The following is a 13,254-nucleotide window of genomic DNA, read 5'->3' on the forward strand; positions in this document are numbered from 1 at the left end:
CGACAGGAGCGTCATCCCTGATGCTTGGTCTGAGGAGACGTAATTTGGGGACCCGCCTCGAAACGGTTCCAATTTCACTCGCCTAAGGGAAGCAGGGGGCTGAGCTGAGTGTGGCAAAGAACTCCCTGTACCGCTGCTCAGACCGTGTGTCCGTCCACATCCCGTAACCAACACGCTCCGCAGACGCTCCACCGGGGCCAAACGGAGTCGAGCCACCTGCAGGACAGGCTGCGCAGACGCCAGAGTCCCCGCGGGGCGTCCCTTGCGCGCGCCGCGTCGCCGTGGAGACGGGGGCGGGGCCGGCGCGAGGCCCGCGTCAGTAGGGGCGCGAAACGCAAAGGTGGTGGTGGGCCGCGCGGGCCTCCGGAAGGCTGTCAGTCGTTCAGCTTCCGCCGCGGTTGCTCCCAGGCACAGACTCGAGGGCTCGGCTTCCCCAGGTACTAGGCTAGGCCGGTCGTCCTCAGCCTGAGTAGCTAAGCCTCTCCGGCTGTGAGCCCTGCGGCGAGCGCGGGTCCCTCCGAGCAGGCCTTGGTGACTCTCCGGATAGAGCCTCCGCTGCCTCCTCCCAAAGAGGTGCAGCGGATGCCGCCTCCCCACGGGGCTGTGGTGCGAAATTGGAAGAGCGCGAGAGGCGGCGCCCAGAGCCCGTCTTCGTCGTTTCTGCCAGACGCTTCTTTGTGCCGGCCTCGGGGCGCCGCATCCTTCCACGCGTCTCTTGGGCTCCAGGCGGTGCCTGTGTCCACGCAAGGCTCATTAGCGTGCACGGATCCGAACCAGTTTCCCAGGATCCCTGCTGTGTGGCCGGAAGAGGGGCAGCTGCATTCTGCTCTTAGGAGCCCCATCCTAGCCTTGAGGGGTTAATATAGCAAGCAGACGAAGCCCTCTCCCGCGGTAAGGGTTGGGAGCTTCGTTTTTATTTTCGGAGAAACCGTCTAGTTTTCTTATTAGTCTCTGTAGATGGGTAATAGATAATTGTTGAATGGATGATGTTTGGAGCTTGAGTACCAATCACAGCTCCTCCTCTTCCTAGCTAGTGATGTTGGGCACTTTTTAAAATGACTTTATAAATGAGTTTATAAAATGACTGCTGTAACCACCTGCTCAGATTGTTTTATTAAAGTATGTGGTTCATGAAATGTGGTACAGAGTACCTGCTCCGCAAATGTAATTTTGATTCTAGTCTGTACATTTCAGAATGGGTCTCTCTCTTAAGTGCAGTTAAAAAGTATGTGGCTTGGAGGTGTCAGAGAAAGTTTCTTAGAAGTAATTGAAACTTATACAGGGACTTAAGGTTTGTGTCGTCTCACTTCTCTTTCATAGGATCATTTGTTATTTAGTCATTGTTAGAAATTGCAGAGTATAGTAGGCGCTTCTTTAAGATATTTTCACTTTTATTTTTATTTTTCAGTTTAACATACAGGTTTTTTATTATTATTATTTAACTTTTTTTTTTTTTCTTTTTGGAGAGGTTTTTGCTATAAGGGCGAGTGCACTTGCCAGAAAGACAGAGACAGAGAGACAGAAAGTGAGAAATCACCCTTGATGCAGTCCCTTCTCCTCCATTCTCCTCTGGGGATCTTGGGCACACATGCACATGCCCCGGTGTGAGTTTAAACCACCAGGTCTGAGACTCAAACCGTGGTCGACTACATGGGAGTCCAGAGACATAGCCATTACACCAACTGCTGGTCCCTATTTATTTATTTTAATTTGACCAGAGAGGGACAGAGTGAGAGAGAGAGAGAGAGAGAGAGAGAGAGAGGAAGAAAGCAAGCCGCCAAGTATGGGACTTGAACTGCGGTTGGCCATGTGGGAGTCCAGCACCACCATGCCACCTGCCGGCCCCTATAGTTTGTTTTTTTTTCTTTTTCTTTTCTTTTCTTTTCTTTTTTTATTTCTTCTTCTTCTTTTTTTTTTTTTTTTTTGGGAGGTTTTTGCTGTACGGCTCGTGCGCACACCAGAAAGACAGAGACAGAGAAACAGAAAGCAAGAAATCATCCCCCAGGGAGGATGGCCTCACCGCAATCCCTTCTCCATTCTCCTCTCACGATTTTGGACACACACGCCCACGTGCCCAGCATGAGTTTAAGCCACTGGGTCCAGGACTGAAACTGCAGTTGACTACATGGGAGTCCAGCAACATAGCTATTATGCCAACTGCTGGTCCCTCTTCTCTCTGGATTTTGGGCATGCATGCACATGTGCCTGGCATGATTTTCAAGCTAACAGGTCTGGGACTCGAACTGTGATTGGCTGCTTGGGAGTCCAGCACCTTAAACACTACGCCACCTGCTGGTCCCTCATAAACCAGTCACAGTTATCAACAGAGGAAGCACTTACTATATTATTGTCTCCACCACAGAGTTGAATTATACTCTTTGGTCTTACTATTTGTATTAGTTTCCTACAGCTGCTGTAACTAAATATGAAGTGAGTGGGTGAAAACAATAGATGTGTATTACAGTTCTGGAGGCTAGATGCCCAAAATGAAGACAGTGTTCCCTGCCATTCTTTTAGTGTCTGGTGTTGCCCAATCCTTGTGTTTCTTGGTTTGTAGATGCATCTGTCCAGTGTTTGCCTATGCCATCACGTGGTGATCTCTGCTTTATAAATATCTATCCCTGTCTCTTCTCTCCTTCCTGCCCATTTATTTTAATTGCCTGAGAGTGTGTGTACTCGCCAGAGAGAGAGAGTGAGAAAGCAAGCAAAAGAGAAAGCAACCGCCCTTGGGTGTGATCATGCTGCAGTCCTTTTTCTCCTTCTCCATCTCGTCAGGATTTGGGGTATGCACACACATGTACCCGGCATCTTTTTTCTTTTCTTTCTTTTTTTTCCCTTATATTTTTGGCTAAAGGATGTGTACACTTGCCAGAGACACGGCGAGAGAGAAAATGAGAAATTACCCCTAAGGGGATGGCCACTCCACTGTCCCTTTTCCATTTTCCTCTCGGGATTCTGGGCATGTAAGCAAACACACCTAGAGTGATTCTCAAGCGACAGAGTTGGGACTCAAACCGTGGTCAGCCATATGGGAACCCAGTGTCTTTACTACACTACCTGCTGGTGCTGTCTGGTACTCTTTCAAGTTGCTGAGGCCAGGTTTTGAACCACAGCCAGCCGTGTGGAATCTGGCTCCCTATGCAGAGCACTTAACTGCTGTGCTATGGGGCTGGCCCACTGTGGTGGTTCAGGCTGTGGTGTACTGATCTGTCGTGTTGGAAATTCATGGCTACCCACAATTCAGATCCCAAATAGACTGGAAACATGCCAGCTGTGTGTGCCCAAGATCCTGACCAGCTGGAGAGCTGGGGGAAGGGGTTGTCTGCCCCATCAGTCCCTTTAGGATGCCTCTTTCTCTTCACCCCCCTCTCGTATACTTGCTCATGTTCTTGCTCTTGTCCTTACATTATCCTGCTCTCTTACTCATGAAAGAAATATTAAAAAAAAATGTATTAGCCAGCAGGTGGTGTGTGGATAAGGCACTGGCTCACGCATGACCGACTTCACGGATTGAATCCTGGACTCAGTGGCTTGAAAAAAAAAAACACAGGGTGCAAGGTCGGCAGGTGGCATGGTGGTTGGGGCAGCTGGACTCCCACATGGCTGACCATGATTTGAGTCCTAGACCTGGCAGCTCGCTTTCTCACTTTCCTTCTTTCTCTCTGTTCAACTTTAAAAAAATAAATAAATAAAACAGTGACAATGAGTAAAATTAAAATTAAAATAATTCACCGGCAGGTGGCATGGTGGTTAAAGGCACTGGATTCCCACACGACCAACCGAGGTTCAAGTCCTGGACCTGGTGGCTTGCTTTTTCACTCTCTCTCCCTCTCTCTCTCTCACTCTGTCCCTCTCTGGTCAAATCGAAATAAACAAATAAATAAATAATAAATAAAAAGTTAAATAAAATAATTATTAAAAAATTAAAATAATTCTTTAAAAAACAAAAACACTGCATGTGTGCCCAAAATCCTGAGAGGAGAATGGAAGAGAAGAGATTGCCCTCTTGGCCATCTTCCTGGGGCATGATTTCTCACTTTCCTTCTCTCTGTCTCTCTTTGGCAAGTGCACGAGCCCCATCATGAGAACTAAAATAATAATAACAGTGACAGCAATAATATTGGATTTATAGAGCCCATACTGCTCCTGGGGCTGGCAGGTGGCGTGGTGGTTAAGGGTGCTGGACTCCCACGTGGCCAACTGCTGTTCGAGTCCTGGACCTAGTGGCTTGCTTTCTCACTTTCCCTCCCTTTCTCTCTCTCTCTCTTTCTTACTCTGGCCCTCTCTGGTAAAATTAAAATAAACAAAGTTAAATTTAAAAATTCTTAAAAAAAAAAAAATTAAAGAGCTCATACTGCTCCCACATGACCCCCTCCCCCTCCTTTTTTTTTAACATTTCTTTATTTTATCTATGTGATTTTTCACATTTCCAGGTCTAGGACTTAAACCTTGGTTGGCCACATAGGAATCCAGCACCTTAACCATCATGCCACCTGCTGACCCTAATATGACCCATCTTAAATTTAAACATCTTTTCCTCCCTTTATTCATGATGAACATGTGTATGCATATGTGAAAGTGAAGGGTTGGGGGATCAGACACCCTCAACAGGGTCTCTTCATGCTGCAGTCCCCTTCCTTCAGTTCCCCAGCCTGTCGGATCCTGTGCACCCCAGCATGTGCCCAGCATGCTTCAGACTTCCCAGGCCAGGGATTTGAACTGCAATCACCATATAGAGTCTGATTTCTCTTTGAGCAGCACTTCACCACTATGTCACAGAGTCAGCCCTATATTCTGATTTATTTATTTATTTATTTATTTAGAGATTTCTGCCTTAGGGTTCATGTACTTGCCAAGCAGAGAGACAGAGACAGTGAGAGGGAAAGTGAGAAATCACCCCTCCAGGGGTGATGGCTGTACCACAATCCCTTCTCTGCTCTCCTCCCAGAATTCTTGGGCACATGCACACACACACGCCTGGCATGATTTTTAAGCCAGTGGGTCTAGGACTTGAACCGCAGTTGGTCATGTGGGAGTCCAGTGTTGTAACTCTACGTTATCTGCTTGCCCTAAGCTCTATATTTTAATTGCATTTGCAAAGACAATGTTCCAGATAAGGTCACAATCACAAGTACTGGGAGTTGGACTTCAGCATATTTTCTTGAGCACTGGTTCAACCCATAATACTACATAACACTAGAATTCTTTGCCTTAAGTAAATAAAACTGTGTTACTCGGTTCATAATGAGTATTTTTGGTAGAAATGATCATTTGGAAATGGAAACTATAAGAAGTAATATCTACCACTGATTAGATACTGCCTGAAGATTATTTTTTTTTTAAGTTTTATTTGTTTCCTCCATGAGCAAAAGAGCACGCTCAACAGTCTGATGCTGTGATTCGTCTGCAGCCTCCAATCAGCCTTCTGTCAAGGGCAGTTTTATGCACAGCATATTAAGGAACACTTCCATACTTGAACCCTGAATCTTCCCATATGGGATTGTCTTGCAGAGTGTCGTATTTTACTGCTGAGCCACAGTCTGGCTTCCTAAATAATCGTTTTTTTTTTTCCCTAAATTTTGACAGAGGACACACAGTAGAGAGGGCACGAGAGAAGAGTGAGCAAGCACTCCCCCCCATGTGGAATGGTCATGCCAGTCCCTTCTCTATTTCTACCTCTTTTCAGGATTTTGGCCACATACATGCACGTGCCCAGTATGCCCCTAAGCTGCAGGGTCTGGGACTCGTACCGTACTGTGTCATCAGCCATGTAGGATTCTGCCACTTTAACCACCATGCCACAGGTTGGCCCTTGTTAATTTATATGGTTATCAGTTACCTATAAACATCTTTAGGGGCCAGCCCATGGTGTGGTAGTTAAGATGACTGGATCCCACACATTGTGCAGGCTTGAGAGGCACACAGCATAAATGTGTGTGTCCCCAAGATCCAGAGGAGAGTGAAAGAGAAAGAATCAGCATGACCATTCCCCCGTAGGTGTCTTCTCACTTTCTCCTCCCCCCAACTCCACAAGTGTATGGTTCCCTATGGCAATTAAAAAAAAAAAAAACAGTAATCTGGGGACTAGCAGATGGCATAATGGTTATGTCACTGGACTCCCACTAAGTCTATCGCAGTTTAAGTTACAGACCTAGTGGCTTAAACTGACTCCCGGCATGTGTGCATGCATGCCCAGAATCCCAAGAAGAGAGTAGAGGAGAAAGGTATTGTATCGTGGCCATCCCCCAGGGGGGTGATTTCTTGCTTTCTGTCTCCCTGGTAAGCGCACATGCCCTATAGCAATAATCTCTAAACAAACAAACAAACAAACAAAAAAACTAGAAGTACATAATCTGATTAAAAAAAATAAGAACTTTTGGCCTCAGGACCAGCAGTTGGAGTAATGGCTATGTCACTGGACTCCCACGTAGTTGACCATGGTTCGAGTCCCAGACCCTGTGGCTTAAACCCATATTGGTCACGTGTGCGTGAATGCCCAAGATCCCGAGAGGAGAATGGAGAAGAAGGGATTACAGTGTGCAGTTTGACCATCCCCCTTGGGGGGTAATTTCTCGCTTTCTGTCTCTCTCTCTGTCTATAGCAAAAAAAAAAAACCCCCCCAAAAAAAAAAAAAAAAAAAAAAAAAAAGACCTCTTGGCCTCTGTTGGTGTTATGAAGGGAAGATGAAGGTGTTGAAACGTTGCCAAGACAGGAAGACTAAGCCAGTTACACCTTTTGACTGTGGCTTGCTCTCCTGTTTTCTTTCTTAGAAAACACCTTTTTCTTTTTCCTTTGAGACTATGCACATGCAAAAGATTGAGAGAGAAACATTCTCAATACTGTCAACATTAAAACATTTCATCATGCTGTGACCCATTTCCATAGACTTTTAGTTCCTCTGGTTCAAGATGCTTATGATCACCCACTTGAAGTATCTTCAAGCTGAGCCAGGGAATCCAACCCACTGTTGGCCATGTGGCTTCCAGCACTGCAGTCCAGTACACTATAGATTGTGCCACCTAGGGTGGACCAAAAAAACGTTTCAAAAAATGTTAAGTTTTGCTACAGGGCCCATGTGCTTGCCAGAGAGAGACAGATGGAGGGAAAGGGAAAATTAAGAAATCACTCCCCCCTGGGAGTGGGGGCTGGCCATGCTGTAATACTTTCTTCCCTATTCTCCAGCAGGTGGTGTGGTGGTTAAGGTTGCCGGACTCCCATATGGCCAACCATGGTTCAAGTCCTGGACCTGGTGGCTTGCCTTTTCTCTTTTTCTCGCTCTGTTCTTCTCTGGTAATTGAAATAAATAAATAAATAAATAAATAATGTTAAAAAAATTTTTCAAACCTGGGATATAACTCAACCAACCACAGCCACGCACAAAGAACATGGGCATTTTGGTTTGTGTGCCCCCTCCGCCTTCGTTTCCCCTCGATTCCTGACGATGTTCTCTAGTAATTACGTATAAGATATTAATAATGATGCTGGTTGTTCCCTTGTCTTTATGCCTAACATAAAGTAGAAACCATACTTTGAATAGTCATATAACCATTCTGTTTTTTTATTTCACTTCCAGTACGATAGTCAATAAATGACATGAGATATTCAACACTTCGTTATGAAATAGGCTTTGCGTTAGTTGATTGTGCCCAACTGTGAGCTGATATTAATGTTCTGAGCATGTTTAAGGTAGGCTAAGCTAAGCTATGATCTTCTGTAGGTTAGGTATATTAGGTGCAGTTTTGACTTACTGATATTTTCGACTTATGATGAGTTTATCAGGACATAGTCCATCAGAAATCAAGAAGCATTTTACTTTTCTTGGTGATGATTTACCTTTAAAATTTTTAAATATATTTGTTTTAAAAAGAAAACTTTATTATCAATACTTTAAATGGAAAACTGGCACCAGTTGCCTTGAATAGAAGGTTACCATAAAAGCAAGTAAAAGAGAAAAAAAAAAAGAAGAGTTACTGAATTCTGGCCAGAGATTTGCTTGCCTCAGGGTCTTACCTGAGGTCTGATTACTCTTGGTTCAAGTCAGGACAGAGTAACAAGTACGTGTTAAAGACTTAATCAGAAAGATTAAGGGGAAATGAAGAGAGAATGATTTTCTCATTATACTGAAGAATCAAGAGGGAATGACTTTCTCTCAGTGATATTTGGTGCCTTCCTTGAACCAGCTAGGTCTGAGCATTACACTTGGAGAAATGCAGGCCCAGGTGATCTATGGTTTCTTCCACCAACTTCCTGTTATTCTTTCATATTTGTCATGAAATTCTGTCTAATCATAAATTCTGTCTAAGCATGGAGTGTTGCAACCTTTCAGGAGTGGCTCCCTAGGTTGTCCCTGATTCCCAAGCCTTGTCCCTCATTTGAACTCCCCATATGGAATTCCAGCAAGAATTCCCAGGACTTCTGATCAGGTGGTAGAAAATAGTATTTAGGGCTCAGTGGCCAGATGGAGCTGGAACGTCTTGTATCTATCCGAGTGTAGCAGTGAGTGAAAAGTCATCATGCTCAGGTCAGTGTCCTCTAGCGTAGTTGAATTACAGTTTTTGCTTTTGTCCCAAAAGAGCTATTTCAATTTTGTGCGAATCACGGTGGTTTGCTATTAGTGCACCCACTGGCTCCTACAGGAAGAAAGATAATAGGTTGCATAGAGAGGGTTGTACTTGTGACATTTTCAGACCTGGGATATAACTCAGCCAACCACAGCCATGCACAAAGGACATGGACAGTTTGGTTTGTGTGCCCCTGTTCTTTCTTTCCCCTTGATTCCTGACAATGTTCTTTACAAATTACATATAGGATATTAATAATGGTGCCGAGTTTTCTCCTGTCTTCCTGCTGCTTGAGCCAGAGATCTTTTTAGATCTCAACAGTTGGAAAGATGTTAATTCGAAAAAGAAATGTAATCACAAGACATTTAAAGATGAGCTTTTCAGTGCCATTGGAGATGTACTTGGGATCTGGCTTGGGCAGAAGTGTTTTTCTTGCTAGGTCAAATTCCCTGACATCCCCTCACCTTGGTCATGCTTTGGTTGTATTTGCAAATTATTTTCCTGTAAACAAAATTATTTCATGTGAACATAGACTTTAATTTGATTACGATATAGGGAACCGTCCTTGAATGTGATCCTTGTTGTCATTCTGTGAGTCTCTAAGGGAGCCTCCAGGAAGAGAACATACCCTAAGGGAAGAGGTAGCTAGTATGATGAGATTATTCTGACAGCTGAGCCTGAATTGTTATGGGGAGTGGAGATTCTGAGTATGGTATGGTACTGATGCCCAGATCCATCCCCAACCCAGACCATCCAAGAGCAGCTTCCCAAAGTTCTGCAGTGCCTTGATACTCAAGCAGTAGCACTGAGACCCTCGTGGCATGGTGTAACATAAGGGTGAAAAATCCATTCACATCTTGCTCCTCAGCCAAACCAGTGGTCAATATTGGCACAAGGGAAGTTTAGGACATTGGAATGGGCTCCTGGTAGGGCAGTGGGAGTGATGGAAGTGCCCATTGGAGACTGCAAGTAATGCCTGTTGTGCCCTGGGTAGCAGTCTAGGATCAGTGTCATGCCTGGTGGGAATATTTTGGGCAATCCTGGACTGTTAAGAGGGGCTGTGTGACAGTCCATGACCTGGATATTTGCACTAGGCTCAAAGGAGAAGAAAAAAGAAAGGTAAAGAAACTCTTTGGAGATCAGGGAACGGGGTGGATTTCTCAGTCATAGGATTACAGGGATAGGCAGAGAGAGGCACATCATATACAAATCACATGTCACTTTTCTATCAACCACATGTCATTATCAAATCATTGGTATGTCATCACATGTCAGAGGCATTTCATTTGCATATATCTTTTTCTGACAAGTTTAATGGGCTAATACTGGTCCTGATCTGTTTCTACTGGTTCTGGCCAATTCAGAACAGTTCCTACAGTTGCGTTAGCGCTTTGCGTTTGCGTTAGCGTTAGCGCTTACATTAGCGTTTGCATTAGCGTTAGGGTTTGCATTAGCCTTTGCGTTAGCATTAGCGCTTTGCGTTAGCGTTTTTGCATTAGCGCTTGCGTTTAGCGTTAGCGCTTGCGTTAGCGCTTTGCATTAGCGGTAGCGTTTGCGTTAGCGTTTGTGTTAGAAAGAAAATTATATATGTATATAAGCATTTATTTTTAGAGGCCACCAATATTTTCTTAGTCCATCTAAAGTTTTATTATCAGGGAATTAATATCCTTGACCAATAACGGATGGCTCTTGGTGAATAACAACCCCATCTCTGTCGCTCCTCAAAGGGGCAATAGAGGCAGTTGCTCATTCACACATACTTTTTGGAATTCCATACTTTCCCTCTCAGTTCCCCACTTTTTCGCCAAAGGACGACCTTCCAAATAAACTACTGGTACCTAAATATTTAACTCAGGATCTGCTGTTGGGGGAACCCAAACTAAGATAGCGTAATTGCTTGTACAAATGGTCACCAACTTACCATGACTCAGCTTACAATTTTTCAACTTTACATTGGTTTTCATTGGGTAGTACATGCATTTTTTCACTTACAATGAATTTATTGGGATGTATCTCCTATAAACTGAGGAGCGTCTGTAATATGGGTTGAAAGCAGAGGCCAGCTGTGGTGGTGCTGTGATAACATGATGCTCAATGATAACGAGGTCTGCATCAAGTTCAGTTTCCATCTGTGCCTGACATGAGTTTTAAACCACCAGGTTTGGGACTTGAACAGTCTCAAACTGTTGACTACATGAGAGTCCTGAGATGTAACCATTATGACATCTCCTGGTCCCAACCCAGTGTGTTTTTTAAACCACTGAGTCCGAGACTTGAACTACTGAATTGTCCATGTGGGATTCTGCTGCTTGGTCTCCTAAAAAACTTTTTAGTCACCTGTTGGTCTCCTAAAAAACTTTTTAATAATGCAATTAAAAAAATAGTTTGAGGGACCAGCAGATAGCATAACGGCTACATCGCTGGATTCTCATGTAGTCAACCATGGTTCGAGTCCCAGACCCAGTGGCTTAAACTCATGCCGAGCATGTGTGTGTGCATGTCCAAGATCCTGAGAGGAGAATGGAGGAGAAGGGATTGTGGTGTGGCAATCCTCAATGGGGGTTGGGGGTGATTTCTCGCTTTCTGTCTCTGTCTTTCTGGTGAATGCATGCGCCCTAGAGCAAAAACCTCTCCAAAAAAAAAGTTTGGGTCATCTGATTCTCTAGTGGTTAAGCAGCTGAATGCCATATGGTCAACTACATAGTCCTGGACCTGGCAGTTTGAAAACCATGCCAGATATGTATTAGTTTGTCCAAAAAAGAGGGAGAGATGGAAGAGAAAGGATTGTGGTATGACCATTCCCCATAATGGGTACTTTCTCACTTTCCCTCTTTCTCTTTCTCTTTGATGAGTGCATGTATGCTATGACAAATTTTTAAAAATAAATAAAAATATTAAAAAAAATTTTGGGGTGGAGAAATTTTTGCTATAGGGTGCATGTGCTTTTGAGAAAGAGAGACAGAAATTGAGAAATTATCCCCCAGGGGCTATGGTCATACCACAATCCCTTCTCCTCCATTTTCTTCTCAGGATCTTGGGCACACACACACAGGTGCCCATCATGAGTTTAAACCACCGGGTCTGGGACTCGAACTGAAATCGATTTTGTGGGAGTCCAGTGGCATAGCCATTACGCCAACTGCTGGTCTCTAATATTATTTTTTAATGTGACCAGAGAGAGAAAGGAAAAGAGAGCAAGCAAGCTGCCAGATCCAAAACTTGAACCATGGTCGGGCATGTGGGAGTCCAACATCTTAACCACCATGCTACCTGCCAGCCTCTAAAAAGAATATTTTGAGTCAAATGTCTCCTATGTTCAATTAGTGATGAATGAGGAGGGAGGGGGCAGGTTCAACCACAGTGGCAAAGCAGTGGAGCACTGCTGTGCAAGGCTGGGGCCATGTGGAAAGCCCAAGTTCAGATCCTGGATCAACCTAAAACAGGCTGGGCATGGGGGGATATGCCTATGAGCTAGTTAACTGGGAGGCTAGAGCAGAAGATTGCAGCTGTGAGACAGCTATCAGAATACCTGTCTTCTGCATGTAGGTGTTTGCACACTCTCTCCCTTTTTCTTTAGGTACAAGAATGGATGAGGACAGAGACTAAGAGCTGCCATGTGGATGTTTAGAAATGTGGCTCTGGGCCTGCTTCCTGGTGCAGTGGTAATAAGCTCCTCAAGTGTAGCAGTTTGAATTTAGTCATTCTGAAATACTAGGTCACTTGAGTGCCCTGGACCCAATTGGAGGAAGAGGACTGTAACTCGACCAATCCTTGTGGAGGGTGCCTGTCTCCTTTGGAGGAAGACACACACTTTTATGTGCATGTACACATACTCTTTCATGAAAAAAGAAATATATGTGACTCCTGAGAGGCTGTGGATAACTTACTCACTTTTATTCCTCCTTTCTCTCGTAACTAGATGGGGAAGATAAAAGACATTTTGATTCATGATAATTCTCAGTAAGAAGTATATGTCAAGCCACTGGTCAAATTTCCATCAAAAACTCATTAGACAGAGAATGGAGAAAAAGGTTGATTCCAGGTGAGTGACAGAACATAACAAAAAGGTAACTGAAATTATAATCCATATATAGTCAATAAACATTTTTGTGTGAAAATAATAAAAAACAATAAGTAAAAACTAAGTTCCCTGGGCTGGTCCTGTAGTCTAGTAGGTAAGGGAGCCAGATCTCACATGGCTGATGCTGTTTGAAGTCCAGCCCTGGTGGCTTGAAAAACATGCTTGGGTACATGAACTTGTGTGCCCAAAATTCTTACAGGATGGAGAAATGGAAGAGAAGGGATGGTGGTACAACTGTCCCCACTGTCCTCCTCCTCTCACTTTCTGTTTTTCTCTGGTGAGCACATGTGTCCTCTGACAATAAGAAACAAAACAAAACAATAGAAATAAATAAATAAATTTCCTAAGTCATGAATTATGAAATAGAAACTAGGAGTAAGGATTTTTTTTTGTCATTGATATTTCAAGTTTCTTGTCTATAATATGATACACAATTTATATGTTATAGTCAGAAACCATTTTGAGGCCTAGCCTCTGGGACACAGTTGGCAGCATACTGAATTGCAGTGCTGACATTACTGACCATGGGTTTGGATCTCCATCAACGCCAACCCAAAGGCTTTCTTTTATGTGCACATATGCGCTATCTATTGTGAATAAAAATATAATAAA

The 13,254-nt window shown here is 44.0% G+C and overlaps 1 protein-coding gene across 1 annotated transcript in view; it reads left to right on the plus strand.

The window, feature by feature from the left end:
* Positions 1–746: 746 nt before the first annotated feature.
* Positions 747–13,254, plus strand: part of SFI1 (SFI1 centrin binding protein) — a 79,352-nt gene continuing 66,844 nt past the window's right edge. Inside the window, exons 1-2 of the mRNA XM_014587641.2 lie at positions 747–891; positions 12,481–12,603. Coding sequence (XP_014443127.1) covers positions 12,509–12,603 — 95 coding nt within the window. The 5' untranslated portion in view covers positions 747–891; positions 12,481–12,508. The remainder of the gene's footprint in view (positions 892–12,480; positions 12,604–13,254) is intronic.

Source organism: Tupaia chinensis, unplaced genomic scaffold, assembly GCF_000334495.1.
Source record: "Tupaia chinensis unplaced genomic scaffold, TupChi_1.0 Scaffold000226_1, whole genome shotgun sequence".
Lineage (NCBI taxonomy): Eukaryota > Metazoa > Chordata > Mammalia > Scandentia > Tupaiidae > Tupaia > Tupaia belangeri.